This window comes from Hippoglossus hippoglossus, chromosome 16, assembly GCF_009819705.1.
Source record: "Hippoglossus hippoglossus isolate fHipHip1 chromosome 16, fHipHip1.pri, whole genome shotgun sequence".
Lineage (NCBI taxonomy): Eukaryota > Metazoa > Chordata > Actinopteri > Pleuronectiformes > Pleuronectidae > Hippoglossus > Hippoglossus hippoglossus.
Window position 1 is genome coordinate 9088509 of NC_047166.1, and position 22608 is coordinate 9111116.

A 22608-nucleotide genomic window follows, 5' to 3' on the forward strand; every position below is an offset into this window, starting at 1 on the left:
CTTTCCCATGGAGACGTCATATAGTGTTTTTATTATGAATTTTGTAATGTTTTCTGACAGTTCTCAATAACAATTAGTCAGCATATTCCATGTCATCATTGTATCAATAATTACAGGTAATGTTCCAATAGTAACATAGTAATAATATAAGTTATTAATCGATGCAATGTTTATTCCTTCTTAACATCACACTCAAAAACAACAGGCTTTATTTACTGACAGGTTTAGCACTGCACATTGATAGGCTACACAGACAGACAGCAAGAGACGCACAGGGGGGAGGGGGAGGTGAGGAGAAGCACACATGTTGTTCATTTGTTGAACCAAAAGATATCAGATGTGGAAAGTAAATAGAATTTCTTTTTAAAAGTTTTGTGAAAAAAATCACCCAGAGATGGCAAAGATAAAATGAGTGAGACGTATTTAAGTATCACAACGATGTGCCCTCCTTTTTTTGTGATTCAGATATTGACAAATTCTTAAATTACAACAATATTACACACAAATTAAGAGACACTCATCAAGCCAGGGATTTTCATCCGTATCACTACTACTATTATTATTATTATTACACGGTTTTCTGATGCTGTAAAGGTGACGACTCAAATAAAGTGAAAAAAGAAACAGACAATCATAATCTGCTCCCTCTCAGAGTGTGCAGAAGAACAGAAAGAGTGGCTGCAATAATAATAGTAATAACAATAATATTGTATTATTCATCACTGTATGTACAGAAAAATTTATTACAATCAATACAATCAAAACTGCCCAAGCTGAGCTGACATTCTGGAGACAGCCGGGGTAGCGTTATGGAGTGTGTGCATGTGTGTGTGTGTGTGTGTGTGTGTTTGCACGTGTTGTGTTGCAGTTATTGAAAGAGCAGTGTGCAGTGAGTGAAACAGTTCAGTGAGTCATTTAGAGACATTCCAGTGGTCACTAGGAGACGGGGGGGGTCAGAGGTCATGTTACACCATAGTCATTTAGTGGCACAAGTTGAAACCTTGCAAAGTGAAACCAGAAACCGTACTGACATCGACGCCATGGACTCAACACCAAGACGATGCTATTCAGGGTTGTTGGAATATTGCAGGAGAACCAACTTGTGCCGAGGGCGAGGTTAATAAGTTCATATACCTCAAATATTATCATCAGCCCCAGATAAAGTATATAGTTACGACCTGGAGCACTGAAGTAGTCACAATATTAAAAGTAAAATACCTGCAAGCATATCATCTTTTCATATTTTCTGAAGTTGGAGAGTGATCGTAATGTCTGACCTCACTGTCTTCACTCTGTGGGTGAAGGAATGTGTCGAGCAAGGACACAAAAGAGGGAGAGAAGAGCTTGTGCACAGACTTCTTGAGTCAGTCTAACGAGGGAGCGAGGCGACGTGTCGGGATCAAGGCTTGTGTCTTTGTCTACAGATCTATTCAAGGCCTGCATGTTGTGGATTTGTAAAGAGTTCATTCTGTGTTCTATAGCAAAGATAGAATACAATCTTTTTTTTTTTCCTGCTTCCAAACAAACAAACAAAGAAACCTCATTCAGCCAGTGTACCACTATACATCACATGACCGTCGTGTGATTCAGAACTGGGGCACCACGTACAATTTGGTGGGGTTTGCTCAGGCGGTTAAATTACATTAACTGTATACATTGTGCCATTGAACATTTAGGTGAAGAACAACAGCCTGTTGTTGGCTATAGGTCACATATGGTGTCGAGTGTCAAGAGTATTACAGTGACTGTGTTGTGCGTCGTGTTTGTAAGCATACATTCCTTATACTAGTGGTGTCAGCAGTCGTTGATATTAAAAGTATTGGTGTGTGTGACTGGTGAGCCGGTTTGTGGTTTCCATGAGAACTGGTGCAGATATACATTGTGGCTCAGTAGCGACGGGCGGTGCCGTCTCTCCCCTCTTTCTTGATGATGATTCGCTGGTCGTCGCTGGCGTCGTCAGGTGACTCCGCTGCCTCCTCTTCCTCCTCCACCTCCCCTTCGTTCTCGGTGCAGATTCCCATGCGAGACTCGTAGGACTGTGGAAAAAAAAGAAAAGACCAACGTGTGGATGAAAACAAGAGCTGAGCAGGAGTCATCAGTCAACTATCAACTACTGATCTGGTTCTTACCTCCATCGGGTTGACGATGATGGTGAGGGCGGAGTCGTCCCATTGGCTGCTACCCTCCTTAGCCCCCTTGGCGCCTTCACCACGGCGATGGATGGAGCGAATTCGGAAAACGCCCAGGATCACCATGACAACCAGGAAACCCACGCACACCATTATGATGACGGTAGCTGCTCCTGGTACAACTGTCAATAACGTATAGAGATAATTATACATTGAAAATAAACCACATTGAAAATATTTTTTTTAATGAAAGAACAATGTGTGTATCCAAAGACTGATTTTGGTTACATGTTTGTGCCATAAAATTCTATTATTATCTCTATTATTATCCAAAAAAGAATCCACACTGTTGCTCTGGGCCACACATTCTTTCATTACAGTGAAAACAGCACCTATAGACATCACCCTCATGTTAAAAATGCTCACTGGAACGTGAACTAATCCACGATTGAAAATAGAACCCAATGATGCACTATTTATCTCTTTTTGAAGAATTAAAGTAAATACTTCTGATCACTATTTAAAGCTTCATGTTTAAGTGGGAAAAAATGGTCTTCAGGCTGTGTACCAAAGAAAATTCAGTTTTCGCAAAATGCTTCTTAATTTTAAATGTCTTTAATATAACCACACTTTTTGGTCTCCACATAATGTCTTCATTGAAAGCCTGTAGGTTAATAAGAATATCTGCTCAAAGGTTTTTCCCCACTTTGGATACAAAAGTATAAAAACTGACCATCTCCCTAAAGGCAGAACTTAAATTCTAGGCTGTTAAGTCTGTGTGGGCACCACCATGATTCAACCTGATCATTTTATCATCCTGAAGTGACTGCAGAGCTGAAACACCAGGCGTCTGCTACGCTGTGCACACACTGTTTGTTCCACCGGCTCTGCATCAAATTCAGAGTGAACTCTTGTAATTGCTTTTAGAGCTCTGCGTGGTCAGATAACTGCACCAACATTAAAAATCTGCTGCCGCCTGGAGGGTGTCTGGGGTCATTTGATAAGGATCTGTTCGTTCCTTTCTCCAGGATTAAAACTAGAGAGAACTGTATCTTTAGATTTAAGATTTGTGAACACAATGGAAACCTTTCTTTTGTCTTTTATTGTGAAGCATTTTGTGACATCTGTTCCAGAAAGGTGCTGCATGAATCAGTGTTGCTTCATTGAGAGCAAGCAAGAGGGAAATGTCACCTGAGTTGCGGTGTGGATTGGGAAGGGTGTGTCCACTCAACTCCCCAGCATGGTGGGATGGATGAAGAAACTGCTGCTGGGAGGCCAGCAGGTGGGACGGGTGGTACAGACTGTCCAGAGAGTGGAGGAAGTTCACCTGAGGAGGGAAGGAGGAGAACTATGAATGTAGTTCTTATGCAAAACACATATTTTTCCTCATATTGTCCACTGCTGCAGCATACACAACATATACTACCAACACAAAAAACCTTTATAACACACAAGAGAAAAAGAAACAAGCATCTGCTGTCTCAACCAGATGTGTTTTGTGAGTTATGTTTGCCCTCACCTCCAGAGTCAACTCGTTGCTGGTGTATCTTCCATTCATCTCGGAGCAGGACAGGCGGAACCGCCTCTCAAAGCGGGCTGAGCCTTTGGCCAGTCGGTAGCGGACCGAGCGAAGGACGTCCTCGTACACAGAGATGGATTCGGCACCTGAGAGAAGCGACGGACAAAAAGAGAGGAGCATAAAAAGAAGACAGGGAGTCGATACTGAGACGATAAGGAGGAGGAGAGAAAAGTGGTCTGCAGCTGCTTATTGACAGCTGGGGGAGGCTTTTATTGGATGGATGACTTTAACTTTTTAGGTCATTATGACTATTACATTGAATTTCAAAGAACTAAGTTTTGAAGGCCCTGAAAAATTATTTTATAGATTTATATGAAAACAAGGTTTTGGTTATTTCAAGTTAGAGTTTTATCTATCTTGTGTTTCGCTTTTCTTTTTGAGTTTGAGTAACTTTTAAAGGTAGAATTTTTCTTTACCTGTGATGGCAATATAAGCTGTAGTATTGATGATTTCCAGTCCCCTCTCTCGCACCACATCCATGTCCACCAGAAGCTCCTCCCTCTCTGGGTTGAGCTCCTCCCCCAGTGGTTGCACCTCACAGCCGTCCAAGGTGTGAGCCACAGCGTCGGACATCAGAGCTAAGAGATGACGGAAAGGGCGGAAGACAAAAGACAACATCATTCAGAATACACAGAGACTCTTCTGGAATCAGTTCATTTCTATAAACAGAAAAATATCCTCGTACGTATCATGACTGACTGACCTCCACCCTCCATCCCCTGTGCAGCCGTGTTGACAGCGTGAGACAGGGAGCAGACGATGCGGAGCTCTGGGAACAGTGGGACACCGCGGGGGGCCTCGAACTCAGGGGCAGGACGAGCCAGATGAGGGCCGACGCCAGACAGAGAGATCTGCGGGGCGTCAGGCTGGAGAACCACCAGGTATCCCTCCAGCTGTTTGAGCGACAGGCAGCTCTCCTCGTTGAAACATCTGGCAGGCAGAGAGGAAGAGAGTGCTGAAGTGAATGTCAATGGCACAAGTGGCAGCACTACATCATCATTAGATAACCCGACTATCTATCACAAACCGGTGTTTTAATCTATGTAGCTCCATCACATTGGTCTTGGACTGAAATATCTCTGCAGTAATTTGCAGGGGTGTTTTAACATGGTAGGCAAAGAAGCCAATTGCCTGGGCCCCAAGACAATGGCTAAATACGTTTGTCCACAGCAAGGACAATTCTGTGAGGACCACCTTAAATGAAATGATTGGCTGAATACAGGACACTGCATCAAGGTCAGAAACGCCCCAACAAGGCCCGATGCCATTAACTTTCTGCTAAAGTCTTGGCGATTGTTTGTTAGAAGACCAGAACGTCTAAATGCTTGTGTGCACACTTGGTGTATAATTTTGATAATAAAAGAATCACGGGGAAGGAATATTGGGGGGTCGGTGTAGTTCAATGCAGGGACCCAGAAGGCCCCTTGAAACACTCCTAATTATGGGATGGATTGTTATGAGGAGAAATTCTTCAGATAATAATTAACGGCACGCCAGGGGGGGGCAATGCCAGGCAGCCGAACAACAGGCAGCCAAACCCGTGAGGGATTGTTTAAGAAAAACAGAGAACAAACCGGTATAAAACCAGGAGGACACAAAGAGGGAGTGTGTGGGGGCGAGACATACATATAGGGTGAGCCTATAGGTGGACCATCAGGTCAATATTTTAGTTTTACTTGAAGCACTGCCATCAAATCCAGTACAGACATGAATGACACTCTCAGGGTGAATTACAACTTCGGTCACTGTGATCATGTGACTCAACTCAGAACACCACGAGCTTGGCTGCAGACTGTTCTTAATTTAGCATCATTGCGACTGAGGGATGCAGCTGGCCCAGTGATCCGCTACAAAAAGGTCAAAATCCAGTGCAGAGTTTTCACGATCCACTTCCCTGATTCCACCGTGACTGCGGCAAACTTTTGTCTGTTGTGACAAATGTCAAACCCTAGTAGCCATGCTGTTACAAATTGAATTTTCCTGCCAAAAAAAGGAGAGCGAATCAGATTGATGACAGGCTGCTTACATATACTTATTCATCGGCACTATAACTCAGCATCATATTTGAAAGGGGATTAAGCTGAGAGAGAGAGAGAGTGCATTTGTGTGTGTGTGTGTGTGTGTGTGTGTGTGTGTGTGTGTGTGTGTGTGTGTGTGTGTGTGTGTGTGTGTGTTTGTGACACATTTCCACTATCAGAGCGAGCAGCTGCTTATATCGTCCTCTCCAGAAGGGCCTGCTGTTCAGCCATCTGGGTAACTCCTGGCCTCAAATCAGTCTAATCTTTACACACGCAATAAAAGATGCTGAAGAAAAAAAACCTCTGGTGCACTTGAGCAGAGACCAAGAGAAAAAAAAAAATCTGTCCGTGACCTTGAATCACTGCAATCTTAAAAACAGTCTGTAGGGGAAAAAAAGCAGCTTGTGGACCGGTTAATCATTTTAATCTTATAAACAAGTGACAAAAACAACTGTCCCCAAAGACAGTGATAACAAAATGTGCACAGTCTGATGCCATCCAACTGGTCAGCAGGCTGCTAGTATTAGTACAACACAATATACCACATATATACGCCGTGGACTGTACTTCCCAAGGTGAATGAATATTTCATCAGCTAAAAGTGACTGCTAAAGCCAGCGAGCCGGTTCACAGTTGTTAAGCATGGCTGAGCACTGACCCGGAAACAGAGTTTGTGCGCTTTTTATTTCACGGTCAGGTGATTCGGTGCGATGATGCACAGGGAAGCAGCGTGGGATAGTTGTCAGGGTCCGTGCAGGAGCTGAACAGTTTTGTGTTAGACTCAGCCACCCACCACATTAGAGGTAAAAATCTAAGATACAGACTGTGTTTAATCCTACAAAGACAACAGCTAAAAACATCCAACCATCCGTTATCTATACTGCTTATCCTGTAAGGGTTGTGTGTGTGTGTGTGTGTGTGCTGGAGCCAAGTCGACACTGGGCGAGAAGCGCGGTACGTCCTGGACATTTAGAGACGAAAATGTATTAACGCTCACACTCACACGAGAGTCTCCAATCAACCTAACCATGCTAAAAACATGCTAATGATAACTAAGAATAGTTTCAAAAACTGGTTCTACACTCATTGCACTACACCATAGACTGTGTTTAAGATGGACGGCATGACAGCTCCCCAAAAGTGGAGCTGAAGCGTCTTGATCGCCACCTGGTGGCTGGCTGCAGTATAGATAAAACCCTGCATCCTCCAGGTAAATAAATGGGACATGAACCAAACTAAAAAGATCACGTTAAAGAGGATTTCTTTCATCTACAGTTGTCCTTATCACACTGATGTTTGTTCGTATAATCATGTGTCTCATAAGTTTGGTTTTGATTGGTAATTTGATGCTATAAAAATAGGGTGGAACGTCATGAGCAAGCACGCGTCACGGTGGGACTTTGACGGCTCCATCCCCTGATCCCTACTGCACAGAATCTGACAGTAAATGCTCAAGATGATGCTGTTCGTATCCAGGATGGATGGAGACGTGTCGTCCATTCAAAATCTTTATTTGAGGGAACGACCAGTGAAACAGTCACTTAATCCTTTAACAGCTTCAGTTACTGTAAAACCAGGCTAAAGGAATTTGGTGCCTGAAGTTTATTCTATTGAATCCAAAGTTTCTTGGTTTCTGAAGGGACAAAGAGATAAGATATTCCCTGTTATCTCTCGCTTTGACACATTCTCCATACAATCATTTTTCTTTCAGGCCACACCATTCCTTATCACAGCCGAGGCACAAGGTCCATGTTTGATGAGTTCAATGTCAAAGACGTAAGCAGCAGCAGAGACCAGAGAGGGATTCTTCGTCTGTCGACTGCAAACTGCCGCAGGACGACTCAGCTCCCAGATGCACAGAAAACTGTCTGATGTAACATCTGTGATGTTGAGAATGTTTCAGTTTAGCTTTTGTGGTGTCGTCGTGGTTGCATCATCGTCTTCTACTGATGAAGTTCATCTCGAGGATTTTACAGGATTACTTGATATGAAGAAATTGTAGTAAAGTTAAATACTAGTTTATGCTTTGGTTGCAGTCTTGTGTTTGCATTTGCATTATCTACCGATGGTGGTGAATCAGTAACTCCACCTCCTGTATGATTGTTTTTTATCTGTGTGGTTGTTGAAAAGAGCCCTTATCTATCTGTGTGCGCGTGTGTGTGTGTGTGTGTGTGTGTGTGTGTGTGTGTTTGTACCTGAGTGAGGTGCTCAGTTTGAGGGGTCGGACTCCAGGGGTGGCGAAGCGGAGAGAGTTTCTGTAGGTGACCTGCTGCACGGCGCGGTTAAAGCTCTCGATGTCGTCTCCTTCCAGCACCAACACCGACTGACTGGGGTTCACATGAACCTGCAAGGTCAAAGTTCAAACATTGATTTGCACATTCATACTAATTTGCATCATGTTACCAAGGCCAAAGACAAAACTGGATACTTTACAGTTTACACTAACAGTACAGAGAAGTAGAAAAGACTTAAGGTTCTTGAATCCAGTTCTACAAACTAAAGGTAAGGAAATATTGGTATTAAGAGACTTTTCACCTCTTACACACAGTATTGACATGATCTGATGAACAATACAGACAGAAATGGATTTAAAAAGTATCTCAAACACACACATATCTGATCACCAGAAAATACCACCAAGGGTTTAAAAACACATTTGGCAACAATACCCCATAAACACCAAGTATGTAAACAAGAATAAATTTGCACAGACGAGTGAAACCAGGAAGTTGATGCCATAAATAAAAAAACTGATTGGCAAAGGAAATGTTTCCAGACCTTCTGGCAAAGCTGTCATGTGCTTGTTATCCAACCCAAACAGGTTCTATCAAAAAAATACAACTTGACATCACATCCATAAACATGGGAGAGTTTGCCTCAAGTTACAGATGATCCGACAGTCAAGTAAAAAGAAATAAAAAACTATTACCGTAAAGCTACCTACTGAACAGGGAACAAGTGATGGTGTGTGTTACAACGCTGGTGACCCTTTTGCACAGAGCTTCACTGTTTCAGTTTGGACTCAACAATAGTCCCAAGGTAAAATACGATTCCACACATTCCAGAGTTTGACATTTGATAAAAGTGTCTTCGTGTGTGTGTGGGCAAGTTTTCTGAAATCGATGACCATATCCTTGGTTTATGTTAAGATGGAGGAATGACTCCTCGCACCACTTAACAAAGTGCTCAACAACAGGTCCATGACTGTTTTCATTTGCCTGAAGCAGACTCACAATCACAGAGTCATCTGCGTACTAAAATGATCCTATCTTTAAAAGAGCTCTGACCCGTATTTGTATAAAGACAATGTCACCAGCTGACATTTGAAGAGCAAAGAATTTATCGCAGTGAAAAACAAATCAATTGATTTATTCAGCTTCAATAATTAATGAGATATTTTCTTTGTTAACAGTATTTCTAAAAGCTGGTTGTTATGTCATGTACTTTGAATTTACAGTCATTACCTTTGCCAAAGTGATAATGTTTTTGTTACCAGGATTGTGCAAAAACTATTGAACTGATTTCCTTAAAACTTGGTGGAAAGATGTGGTATGGGTCAGGAAGGAGCTCATATATCTCTGATGTGGATCCAGATCAGGGGCAGATGCAGGATTTCTTTTCACTAGTTAATTCTAGTACTGCTCATAGTTGTGAGTGTATATGAAACATCTAAGATATGTGTATATATTGGAGATTTGTGTTAATTCCAGATCTAAACTGGATCTTCTGAGCATCCTCTCTCCCTCCCTCTCTTAATGTGGTATAGTCCATCTCTCTGAGGTGTGTTACCTTCATGCCAGCCCCAGAGTCTCCAGGTCCTCCGAAGTCCAGCCCCTCCCTGCAGGCGTACAGACACTCCACCACGCTGTGAGGCTCCACGCTGCCAGGACGCACCGTCACCCCCGACAACAGGCCGTGGTAACCGCCCACATACTTCACTAACACCAGAGACAATCAGGTGACAATCCAATTCACAGATGATGCATCAACACCGCCATGCCAACAAGAGAGAGAAAACAAGGAGGTCACCTGAGTCTTTCCCCTCTGGGATGGTGTTGTTCAGTATCTCCTTCTGCTTCTCCTCAAGCTCTGCAGAGGGAATAACAAACAGAAGAGAAAACACAATGAGAGAGACACTTAAATGGGCAATAGGATAGTAACAGGAAGTGAGAGGAAGAGTGGAGGTGTCAGAGATTGACAGGGAGAGTGAACAATAACAAATCATATAAATAAAGTTAGCAGACTTGAGTGAGACAATGCAGGCAAAGGAGCTAGAGACGATAGTTTAAAAATGCACCAACTCCTCATTATCGAGCAGCAGCTGCTGCCACGCAGGCAGCAGGGAGACTTCCACTGTGGATGTGAGAGGGTGAACGCGTGTGTTTTCGCATATGTGTGTGCATGTGTGTGTGTCTGTGTGTGCGTGTGTGCGTGTGTGTTTTTCAGTGCTAATTGGCAGCCAGAGTTTCCCATTTTAACCAGTGGTTGGGCTGATAGCTGTCTGGCCCTCGTGTTGCTCTGCCGTCCTGAATAATTGATATGACACTCATATTATTAGCCCTTCAAGACAAAATGCATCAGCTAAATTATAACTGAGTGAAATGAGGGAGTGAGAGGTGCGAGGCGGAAAACGTCTCGGCAGGATTGTCTCATGGTTCCTTATGAGGGTCTGTAACTTTCCCATCACTTCTGCAGAAGATGAGATCTGCTGTCTTTGGTGATGTGTGATGTAAACAACATTTTGGTGATGGAGGAGTGCAGAGGAAGCAAACACTAACAATTGCTGCTCGTAGCTTTTATGAAAAAAAAAATCAAGGATTCCTCGCTCGCCTCTGTTTGCAGTCATTTCTGTCAAAATCCTCCATTCAGCTGGAATGAAATGTGTGTAAGTCCTGAATTCACTCTGCATAAATTTCCTTTCACTTCTTACCCAACAAGCGCCGATGAACATCCCTCTGGTGGGGGCGGGGTTGGGGATGGCACCATTGTCATGGATGAGAGCGGGGTCGAAGGTCACGCCGTCCAATACAGGGTCACAGAGGGAACTGAACGCTGAGCGAAAGGTGATGCCACTCGCTGTCGCACACCTGTCGGACGGAGTCGACATGAGTGTGAACAAAGGAAAGTGGTAAAAATATATTTTATCATTCACAGGTTCGTAAACATCAGGGGAAAGAATTTTTACACCTTAACGTGAGTAAAATTTGCGATAAAACATGTAAAAATACTCCTAAATCGTTATTCAATAAAAGCAAATAGGTATTAGCAGTAAATTGTATTTGAATATTAACAATAAAAATACTCATTCAGCAAACAAATGGTTTCCTAGAAATGATATATTATCGTATATATCATTATATACAGTATATATTAACCATAAATTGCACATTAAGATGGACGATATGACAGCTGCCTACAAGTGAAGCCAAAGCGCCTCGATCGCCACCTGGTGGCTGGCTGAAGTATAAGTCATAAATCCTGCCTCCTCCATGTTAATAGATGACCAAAAACAACGTAAAAGTTCACATCAAAAACAAATTCTTAAAATGTTTCCGTCATATTAGTAGTTCTTATCACATTGATGTTTGTTCAACTGTTTTAATAAGAATACTATAAAAACGGGGGAAAACATCCTGATTGACAGCTGACACTGCAGCTCTACGCTACTACGCAGACTCTGGCTCCAAATGTGCAGGATGGAGTTGTTTATATCCAGGATATTTTTAGCTTAATTCGTGGACAGTGGGAGGAAGTGGAGACGTCCATCTTTATTTACAGTCTATGATATTAACATTGTTGTTAGCTAGTTTGTTTATGTATATGCAGTTTTGGTAGTTCAGCAAAGGGTTTAATATTAGTATTTGAGTAAATATAATTAAGTTATTTTCCACCATAAATTAATTTTTGATGAGTGTAAATTCCTGCAGACATTTGTTTTATCTTTTTTTAAGTACAGTGGAAAGCAAAGGAATCCGAAAAGAAAAGACAGGAGCATTATACTGACAGGGGGGCAGAAAAGAGAGACCGGGTTAATAAGATCTTGTGGTTCAGACAGAAGGATTTAACAAATCTTCTCTGTATCAGCTCAGCATCCTTTAATCCAGGCTGCTTCAATCTGTCTGGGACCAGTAGCTTCAGTCAAAACAAACCCCCGTCAGCCACCAGCCTCCACAACAAACCTCATTATACTCCCATGCATGCAGGTATGCACATGATCAATATTCAAGAGACTTTCTAGGACACATTCTCTCCTCTATTTCATGCATTCTGATGCATGTGCCACTGTGAAGCATATATGCCCATGTCGGGCATAAATAGACATGTAAATGTGGGGACCATTCTGTCGTATCCACTCATCTAAGAAGCCTGTTCTTCTAGGTATATTGAAATTCGAAAATGAGTTCTAATTGGGAATCATACAGCTCTTTTCTACTTGGAAGTGGGTAATACATTGAGTAGTGGGAGTTTAGGAGAGATATCCCTTTATCGACTGTAACTTCTTAGATTTTCTTTTTGCTGCAGAGTTCAGTAGAAATGTTTCCACATAAACATGTATTTGAAAGTAGCTAGAATAACTTTAAATGTTATAAGTGTTGTTCTCATATTGTTGTTGATGTTCTTAAACTCCACACAGCTTTATAGCTCTGTTCTGTTTTAATGTTGTATTTCATTAATATTTCACTTTATATTCCTCTGTGTTTTTAGGTTTTATTTTTATGCCGTGTACTTTGTATGTGGATGATGACAATAAAAGATCGACTTTACTTTTGTATGGGTATTATCAGAAGATGCATGTTTTAGAAAAAGAGCAGTGACTGATGGACCAGACGACTATTGTGTCTCCTCTGTTTCAGTTTAACTTCAAGGTACAAACACAGAGGAAACAGCGCGGGTGAGAACATCAAAGCTGAGTGTTGCCGTTCCCCCAGTACCTGCTCCAGTTTCCACAAGAACTTGACGGGCCGTGCAGCCGAGACGTCGGGCCAGTAAAAGAGAGAGAGGCGACAGCCGTGGACGGAGAGGGAGTAGTGGGAGAAGGAGTCGTCTGTGAGAAACACAAGATAATTGGAGGTCAGTGTCATCTTGTCAAAACATCTCAACACTACCAGGCCTTTTAAACACAGTAGGAAACAAAAAAAAACATGCAATGACTTTATTATAGATTTTAATCTGTGGTATTTCCTCTTTTCATTCCAGTTTTTGCTGAACTTGCTGCTTGCAAGCGATGGAAATATCCACATGATGCACACAACATTCTGCCTGGCACAGTTACACAATTCTTCTGTCGTCCACTCGGCTGCTCAAGTGGGGCAGCTGGGGGTTAAGTGCTTCTCTCAAGAGCACCTTAAATGTAGTGGTCGAAGCTATAAACAGTTTAGAGTCTTTTTTCAGGGCGTGATTTTCCCTGCAGCTCAGGGGATTTGAGTGGGTGACCTTCAGGCGGTGAGAAGATATAGCAACAGTTTTTTCATCCCTATTTAGAAAAAGTGCCCATTGTAAACTACACACATTTGAGAACACTATTAAAATGTTATTAAACCCCCCGACACTGTGATATAACGCACCATTCTTGACAGTGCTGCACACGATGGTCTCCTCATCTTTGCGACTTCCTCTGGTCTGAGTGGTCGAGGGCTGGATGTTGGCGCCGCCCCTTCGCATCCACAGCTGCAGGGTGAAGTGGTCGCCTGACAACGCGGAGACAACCGAATCCGGCACCACGGCAACATGGTTGGATCCGTTGAAGGAGAAGACCAGTGACGAATCAGAGGAGGGGAGAGTGGGCAGAGCTGAGGTCCAGTTGGCAGCAGGAGATGGAGGCGGGAGGAGGTCGACTTCACCCCTGACGGCACCTGGTAACAGAAAAATTTAATAAAGATATTAATAAAATTGATTCTTACTCCCCGGTTAGTCACATCTTTTATGACATATAAAGCAGAACTCACCACACAGTCTGCGCACGGATCTGTCCGAGTAGCTGTCTCTGTCACAGCCCTTCCCGATGTGGCCGGTCTGGAGCTCTACGGTGGCCTGGATGTTCCACACGGTCTCCTGGCACGTCTCCAAATGCAAACTGGGAAACAGGGGGATGCTACCTGACCCGGGTGTGTATTCGACACGCTTGGTCCATCCTGAAAACAGTGAGACACACGCTGAGATGGTTAAAACCTAATCCTCTCATCTCAAAATGTAAAAAGTAGGAATCTATTGAGAAGGAGTGAATAATATTTGTACGGTGGCCGAGAGAAAACAGGAAACACGATCCAAACGGAAATGATACGGAAATTGACAATCAAACAAGCTGCTGCTGCTGTGAGCCAGTCACCACTTCAAATTTGATGTTTGTCTATTTCAGGTGGACCTGTCTTCTTCGTCAATGCGCTCGTGTGAGACGTCTTGGTCACTAGCTCACATTTGTACGAAGGCTCCAAATGTACAAAAAGGTGGAGTCCAGTGACGGCCCTGTTTATGTGACGCGCTTATTCAACCCTTATTCACTTGCTGCTTCTAAAAAATTACAAATATTTGATATATAATGTACTTAGAGCTACAAAATGTCAAGTTAGTCAGAAACAGAAACACTTTCTGTTTTCAATGACGAAGACCCATTGCACTACAATTAATAAAACACTGTTGTGAATGATCCTATAAATATTTTGTAACACTTAAATTAATTACCTCCCCTTCATATTACTCATTATTCAGCAACGCCTCTTTAAAACTCAGCTCTTTATATAATACACACACACAAAGGTGATTCATCCAAGCAGCCTCCCACACACACTCCAACTCAAACTGTTTTAACCACAAAGCAACAGATTAAATCAACTAAAACAACACATCCACGCAGCCTCATGAGACGAAAGCCCAGGATCATAACCAGGGCAGAAACCGAGCGTGTGACAGGAGTAACCCACCGATCCACCCCGGTTTGCAGGACGGTTTAACCGTGACGACGACCTGAGCGTCGGCCTGGGCGCGGTTCTTTCCGCAGTCGAAGGCGGTCACCCAGAAGGTGTGAACGCGCTGATGCTTGGAATCCAACGGCTCAGTGTTCTTAATGTTACCTTGAATAGAGAGGACAAAGAAAGAACAGAAGGGAAACAGAAATAGAAGAATTAGTCATCAAACGCCCAGCACAAACAAATGAAGCACTCATTGATAAAGCTCTGATCAGGGCACATACACATAAACAGACCTACTGTCATGTTCGGGCCAGGGGATCACAAATAACAGCACAGGACAGGTTGCAGTAAACAGAATGAAAGCTGAAGGGGTTTCCTGTTCTCTGAGATAAAGGTACCAGCGAGTATCTGTGATAGGCTGACAGCGCTCAGCACGCCAGCTGACAAACAACAGGTAAGAGAGGAGACGCTGTGACATGGTGAGAGGAGCAGCGGAGGGATGAAAGAGATAGTGGCGGAACCAGAGAAGAAACAAAGTAACAGGGAAAAAAGAAAACAGACGGTGACAAGCCTGCAGCTTCGGAACGAGGTTGGAACAAAAGGTCTCTGTGCTGCGATACCGATCTGATCCCAAAACATGAAAGCAGCCACTGATCCTTCACAAAAAATAACACCTCGGAGTCAATTCTGCAGCGTCATCCTGATTCGGGCTGCTGTGTCATGTTATAAAATGGCCACGATTGATCTCCCAGTCGATGAACAACTCGTGACACTTAATTTTTCTTCCTGAGGAGGAATTTGGGGAATCTACGAGCAGCCCGGGAACAAAGGATGCTATATCAAACAGCTGCTGCGGTGTTTATGCAGAGACAGAACAATAGTCCTCCCACACAAAGTCTATTTTAACATCTTTTGGTTTCTACCTGGGAGAGAAATTAGGTACCTGCCAGTCTTTTCTCTCAGTCGCTACGCAGGCATCACTATCGCTGCGGCGTCTGGTGTGTTTTTCATCTATTGGAGTTTAGCTGAATACTGAACTGCAGATTGAATTTTCAGATTTTCATGCTTGCCACCAAGGCCAAAGAGAAGAAAGGACTCAGAGAGAAAATAAGCAGAATAACCTGGTGACTGGTGGGAGGATTGTGTTTCTGTTGCAGACAATGACAGTAATAACGTGTCCATGATTCCTGCAGATTTTGACAAAACATGTCTCACCATCGTTGTCAATGGCGAAGGGCACATTGGGAGTGATGATGTCATAGAAGCAAATCTGGCTGTACTGCGGGGAGCAGTCGGCATCCAGGGCCTCCACGCGCACGATTCGATCAAACAGACGCCCCTCTGGGACGGACGCCTCGTAGCGACGCTCGACAAACACGGGGGAGAACTCATTGACGTCATTAACACGGACGTGCACGGTGGCCCTGAGAGAAGCAAAGAGAGAGACAGACAATGAGAGGGAGGCGGATTATTGTAACAGGAAGCATCAATGGCTGCATAGTCTTTACAGCAAACAGCCAGAGGAAAACTCAGACTGAGACTGTAATCGTTGTTAAAAAACATGAAATCTCTTCTATCTAGATTGAATGTGAGGAGAAGGAGGCGTGTGCTCGGACTTGTGGGATTTCTTGCTGTTGACTCCATCAGGTCCTCGCCGCAGTCGTAGGCCTGGATGGTGAAGCTGTGCTCGCGCTGGCTCTCGCAGTCCAGCGGCTCCTTGGAGCGGACCAGGCCCTCGCCGGTGGAGCGGTCCCAGGACCACTGCTTCAAAACTGGACAGACCCCGAACCAGAGGGACCATTGTGGACCCGGAAGCCACAGATTTCACCTTGGAGAGGGAGGGAGAAAGATATTAGATCGGATTGGGGCTGGGCAATAAACTGAAGAATTTCAATAATCTGAATCATATTGATTAAATACATGAAAGTTTTGAATCTTTCTCTGGCTTCACTAAAATAAAAAATCTCATACAAAATGCTGCAGAGAACAAACATACGTCAAATTGTTTAACCTCAAATTTGGACCTTTAGGTTTTACTCATTACTATTAAAAATCTCCACAGTCAGGATCCCGCATTCATTTGTGAGCTTTTGTGCCCGTATATACAGTAGCCTCACACTGTGCATTTAAAATGCAGTCTACATTAAAAACTAAAGATTTGCTTGTCAATTACCCAAAGTCTGAACCAGGGCTAACTCCTGAACATTGTCCTTGCTAGCTCAGGCCTTTCCTACAAATTCAATGCTAAAACGCTTCTTTCGAAACGTGTATTTCTGCATTAAATAGTCCTTCATCTCTGTTATTCCAATTCCATATTCATATTTCTGTAAAGCAGTTTCACCTTGAGAGGTTATAATTATAATTGTAGCTACATAATAAATCAGAGATAAGCCTCTGTGAGAAGAGAAATATCATGCATGGATGCATTCAGACCATTTTTAGGTCACACCCACGAACCTTATAGCCAAAGAAAGCACAGACATATCTGGAGGTTCCTTTAAACGCCATTTTATCTTACAGGATCAGTCATCATACGAATTGGAGAGACCAGTCTGCAGCTGGTGCTCAAAATGAAACCCTCAGAACAGCAGTTGATCTCGGCTGCCTGACACCAGTCGAAGGTGTGGAAGGTTTGTGGTAAAACAGCTAATTTTCTCCTCCTGCTTGACACAAGCCCAATAAATTTCAGGGAGCCCCCGAGTAATTCAAGTTGATTTGCTGTAATTTGACTGAACACGGTTATTTCCAGGACTCTGAGTGCAAACACGATAACCTTATTCCACGAGGCTGCAGAGGCAGGAGTGCTGCCGAGTGCTCTCGCCGTGACGGGTTGAATTACACTATGATGGCCTAAAAATAGTCGAGTACATTGCCTTTAATATTCAGACTATTGAGGAATGTGGCTGCCAAGGCTCTAAACCTCTTTCTATAATAATAATAATAATAATAGTAATAAGAGTCATGTTACTATCAATAAATCATATCCTGGAATTGGTCTCACAGCTGCAGTGTCCATCCCGCAAAATCAAAGTTTTCATTTTTGGCCCCGTGGCAGACGACTTTCAATTTGTCCCTGCAAACACCCATTTGACCTATTTTCCACTGTAGCCAGATCATTCATGCACTAGTTTAAATATCTGAGAGCAGTTTTTTTATGAGGGGGGGGGGGGGGGGGGGGGGGGGGGGGGGGGGGGGGGGGGGAGGGGGGGGGGTGGGGGGGGGGGGGGGGGGGGGGGGGGGGGGGGGGGGGGGGGGGGGGGGGGGGGGGGGGGGGGGGGGGGGGGGGGGGGGGGGGGGGGGGGGGGGGGGGGGGGGGGGGGGGGGGGGGGGGGGGGGGGGGGGGGTGGATCTCTCTCCTCCTTTATTCCTTCATGTGGCTCATTCCCGTTGGTGTTACCAGCATAGTGAAGTGGAGCATCTTTGTCCAGGGCAAAGAGAGGGGGATTGAGCAGCACGGTGTTGTCGTTCTCCATCACAATCCCCTGGTACTCTGTCTCGATCCATGGCTTGTGCTTATTGGCTGAACGGCACAGAGAGGGGACCAAAGAGGCTTTGGGTTAAATGGAGCAATTAGAAGGAACCAACGTGTCTATTTTTAACACTCCATTATGGACAAGGACATGGTGAGAGTGTGCATGAGTGGGGAAATACACAATATCTGCCTGTGTGTGACCGCTAAGACACAGTTTAATCACATTCACACCCTCACAGATTCCTTTTTTTCCCTTTCGCCCTTTCCCCGTATGGATAATCTCCTCTCGTCCACACCAAGTGCCAATGCACGCCGTCCAGGTTGGCAGTGTAATTAAAGCCAGTCAGATTTCACCTTATCACACACCGAGGGGGATATTGCTCGAATCAATCAGCCAAACCGGGGCCTTCCACAGGCACGACAACAATGGCTCCTCCGCAGAACAGCAGAGTCCAAATCCAATGCCCGAGGTTTACTGTGAATTTAACCTTTAATTGTGAATTAATTATTCATCAGCGTGTCGGATGTTCTGCGCCGAATGATCAAAAACCAAGTTAATGAGGCAGAAGGATGACGATTTTACACTCCGGCAAAGAGCAACAACAAAAGCCGGCGTGCCTTCCCTCTGTTGTCCTCAATCTCTCGACGCCGCAGCTACAGAGTTTGAAATCAGACGGAGGCACAGGACTTGTGTTCAGCAGCTGCTTTGTTGTTTTCACAGTGAATTTACCAGAAAATCTGACTGGAACTAATTCTGCTGTCTTGTTGGTGGGAGGAGAGTCGACTGAGGGAATTGCTGCTGGTTCTGGATCTGATTAAACCGCTCGCTCTTCACTCACACAGCTGGGTACTCAGCTGTAGAGAATATAGAGTATTGTAGATAACTGGGTTTAGATACTGTGGAGGTGAGGGGGCGGGGAGAGCACCCTCACCTCCACAGATACCAAAACCAAAGTTGGACTTTTTATCTGTATCTTACTGACGAATATAAATATGCTTTTCTAAATCTGTGTGAGGTACTTCACTTGGCATTTCTATTTTGTAGTACATTATACTCCAACTGTGCTTTTATATCAGAGTGAAATATACTTTTTTTCATATTTATGTGCTTTTTACTCAACGACATTAAGTCAATATAACATAAAATGCTGCTTTAGACCTTTTTTTGAGCAAGATTATGCAAAAACTACAGGACGGATTACCACAAAACTTGGTGTAAGGAGGCAGTATGGGTAAGGAAATAATCCATTTAATTTTGGTGTTAATCCAGGAAATGTTTTCATCACCTTCTTTAACATTGAATTGCATTGCAATGGTGTTTTTGGACATTTTCACTGATTTCCCATTGGGACTAAGGAAATGCGGCTGATATTTTTAATTGCGAAAAATGTTGAATTAAGTTATTTTACTTGTAATTGAGTATTTCATATTGAGCTATTGATACAGAAACAATTGGGAGATAATGAATTAGCCGATCAAAAGAACAAAGAAAAAAAACATTTAGCAAATAGTTTGATAATTGTTTGGTGAATTCTTGATGTCAAACACTATTTTCGGATTATTTGCTGATTTCCTGTTTCATGTGATAATTAAGGGAATTGTCTTCGGCTTTTGTACAATGTTTGTGTTCTTCACTTTTTAACTCTTGGCAATTAATCAAGAAATTCTTCAGCAGAATAATCACTAGCTGCTGCATTGATGTTTTTACTTGAGAAAAACATTTAATTAGTTCCTTAATCACAATTTTCTTTTCTACAAATAAAACAAAACAAAATTTATTCTATAAAATATAAATCTCATTCGTTTTCAAATGTCAAAACACAAGAAAACTGCCTGAATGTTATTGTTTAATACATTTCTTATGCAAAATTATGATTTGAATGAGGAAAATCTAACATAAGTGCAACTGTGACTGAGTTTTTCATACCACACAGTTTATGCTACTATTCTATTCACACTAATATTGATTGGTACCAAAAAAAAAAAGTATTGAGGCTCAATATCCTGCGCAGATCCCAGGTATTCATCACCTCCTCTCAAGGTCCAACCTGACACTGTCTCCTCCTCTATTTCCAAAGTCCTCCGTCGTGTCTCTTTTTTGGTCATTTATCTCCCGCCCTCTGTCCCCTCCGCTGATCTCCTCCCTCCCTCCCTCCCTCCGCTGCTATATAGCATTAATCTGAGCATCAGGCCCGTGGATTACATTCGGGATTACAGATTGAGAGGCATCCCGTTCTATCTCTCTCTGTCTCCCCTGGCACTCCTCGACTCTCTGTCACTCTATCGCCCCACAACACACACACACACACACACACACACACAAACACACACACACACACACATGCTGTGGCATCACACTCCTCACATCCCTCCTCTCTCTCCTCCTCCCTCCTTATCGGCCTGCGTTTTTTTCCGGCCACATCCTCACCTGTCACAGCTTCTTCTCCTCCTCCATTCCTCCCAGCATCCCCAACATCCCCACCCTCCCCCTCTCTCTTTTTCTCTCCGTGTTTCTCTGACACTCCATCTCTCCTTCCATCTCCTTGTGTTCCCTGCACCGCTCTCCTCTATCTCCTCCTCTGACACTCTCTCTCCCTCCACGCTGTCTGTTTCGCTCGCCTTCGCCCAGCATGATAATCACTGGAACAATGATGTTGAATCAGAGTCATGGTTATCCAGGATGATAAATCTGCTAAAGGACAGGGAAACAGATTTATCATCTCTGCTCGGAGTCACAGCACACAGGCGAGGAAGGCCCACCGGGTCATGGAGATGAGACACAAAACGTTTAAACATGTATGTGTGCTGTCGCAGATGCACTGTTTATGTAACGAGGAAACATGACAGATTATGATGAAGACATATGAGGTTTTTCAGGGCAACAGAGCAAAGGAATGGAAATTGAACGGTGTGTGCTCCTATGGCAATGAAAACCATTATCTCAACACTTCACAATTAACAGTCAAAAGGATGAGGAACTGACCTTTGTTGCCATTGGCAACCGAAGTCAAGCAAAGGAGTAGAAAGGAGAGAATACTCATTCTGTCCATCTGAGGGAGGAGAGGAAAGGTAGAGGTGGGTAACAGGGTGGGGTGAGGAGAGAGAGAGAGGGGGGAGGGAGGGGGGGTACAGTACATGCATCAACAACTGATCAGCAGTGGAAGAAATAACCAGACAGACCGAAGCAGAGAGCGAGGCCCGTATCAGATGGTGCAGAGTGTCGCTTGTGCACGAGACATCACCAGCAAAGTGTCGTGCATGTAACCTCTGGTGGAGGCCTGCAGGCAGCAGCCGCCACATGATGCTCTTAAATCAGAGCTGCATGTTGAATCAGCATAAATGAGCAAATAATCCATAATGTCCCCCCCCCCACACACGAACACACATGAACACACACGAACACACATGAACACACGGGACAGTTTTCCTCAGGATGACACTGACATGCACATGAGCATATGGAGCATGCACATATGAACCTGCTGCTGAGTGTGATTATGTGTGTGTTGCTGTTGAGAACAGATTCTCTATGTGGCCGTGTGGGTGTTTTCCCTGCGTTTTAATTGTGGTCCGTCAGGTTAAAGATGCCGCTGCTGTCTTGTAGCAGTAGCCACAGCTGAAAAACGAGTCCTTGGGGGGGTTCTCGGCTCTCATTGACATAACAAGCCTCTACATTTTTTCCATTGCTGCAGTGCTTGGTGAGGCTCCACTGCACAGGAGGTGGAGATAAAACGAGGGGACGCAGATCGGTGGCATCTGTTCACAGGTTGTTCCGGCTACACATCACAGCCAGGGACAGGGGAAAAAATAATGCGACAGTAATCATGCTGCTGCTGACACACATGAAGAACCCGGGCTACACGGCTGCATGTACCCTGATGTTACACAGGAAAATGTCGCACGATCCGGAGAGATGCAGAAAGCTGACGTTACCGTGGTGAGTGCGGTGATGCTCCTGGTTGGTACCCAGCCTCTACGCGCGCAGCATCCGCCTCTCACGCCCCTGCCGCTCGGCTCGGCTCGGCTCGGCTCGACACGGCAGTTTTCCCCCCCAGTCGCTGGCCGAAAACAAACCCAACACTTCCAGGTGGAGGAGGAAGGACACACGCTCGCACACCGACACGCACACAGAGATGGAGCTCAGATGAGGAGATGTCAGGTCTGTGTGTGTGTGTGTGTGTGTGTGTGTGTTGGACTGAGGATGAGGAGGTGTGAGGAAGGTTGAGACGCCGATGGATGCCCTTGTTTTTCGGCTGCACGGAGGAGGAGATAGAGAGAGAGAGAGAGAGAGAGAGAGAGAGAGAGAGAGAGAGAGAGAGAGAGAGAGCGCGGTGCTACGCTGTCGTCCCCTCCCTCTCGGCGTTTCTTAACCCGCCCACACTGCGTCCTTCTCCCTCTCCATCCCTCTGCCCGCCCGGCCCCCTCCACCAGCTGGAGACCAGACTGCTGCTCTGGCTCTTTTTCTGCTGTTGAAACGCACATTAGCAGTGACTCAGACGAAGCA

General features: G+C 44.3%; 1 protein-coding gene across 1 annotated transcript; it reads right to left on the reverse strand.

The window, feature by feature from the left end:
- Nucleotides 1–10: 10 nt before the first annotated feature.
- Nucleotides 11–22401, reverse strand: clstn3 (calsyntenin 3). The gene is given in 23 exon segments (XM_034611031.1): nucleotides 11–2036; nucleotides 2130–2311; nucleotides 3321–3456; nucleotides 3649–3794; nucleotides 4125–4286; nucleotides 4412–4638; nucleotides 7922–8070; nucleotides 9516–9664; nucleotides 9756–9816; nucleotides 10657–10765; nucleotides 10767–10813; nucleotides 12659–12771; nucleotides 13292–13579; nucleotides 13673–13858; nucleotides 14645–14794; nucleotides 15848–16056; nucleotides 16249–16285; nucleotides 16288–16384; nucleotides 16386–16409; nucleotides 16411–16460; nucleotides 18030–18152; nucleotides 21088–21154; nucleotides 22038–22401. Coding segments are annotated over 22 exon segments (2862 nt in total). The 5' UTR covers nucleotides 22038–22401; the 3' UTR covers nucleotides 11–1886.
- Between the last annotated feature and the right edge of the window lie 207 nt (nucleotides 22402–22608).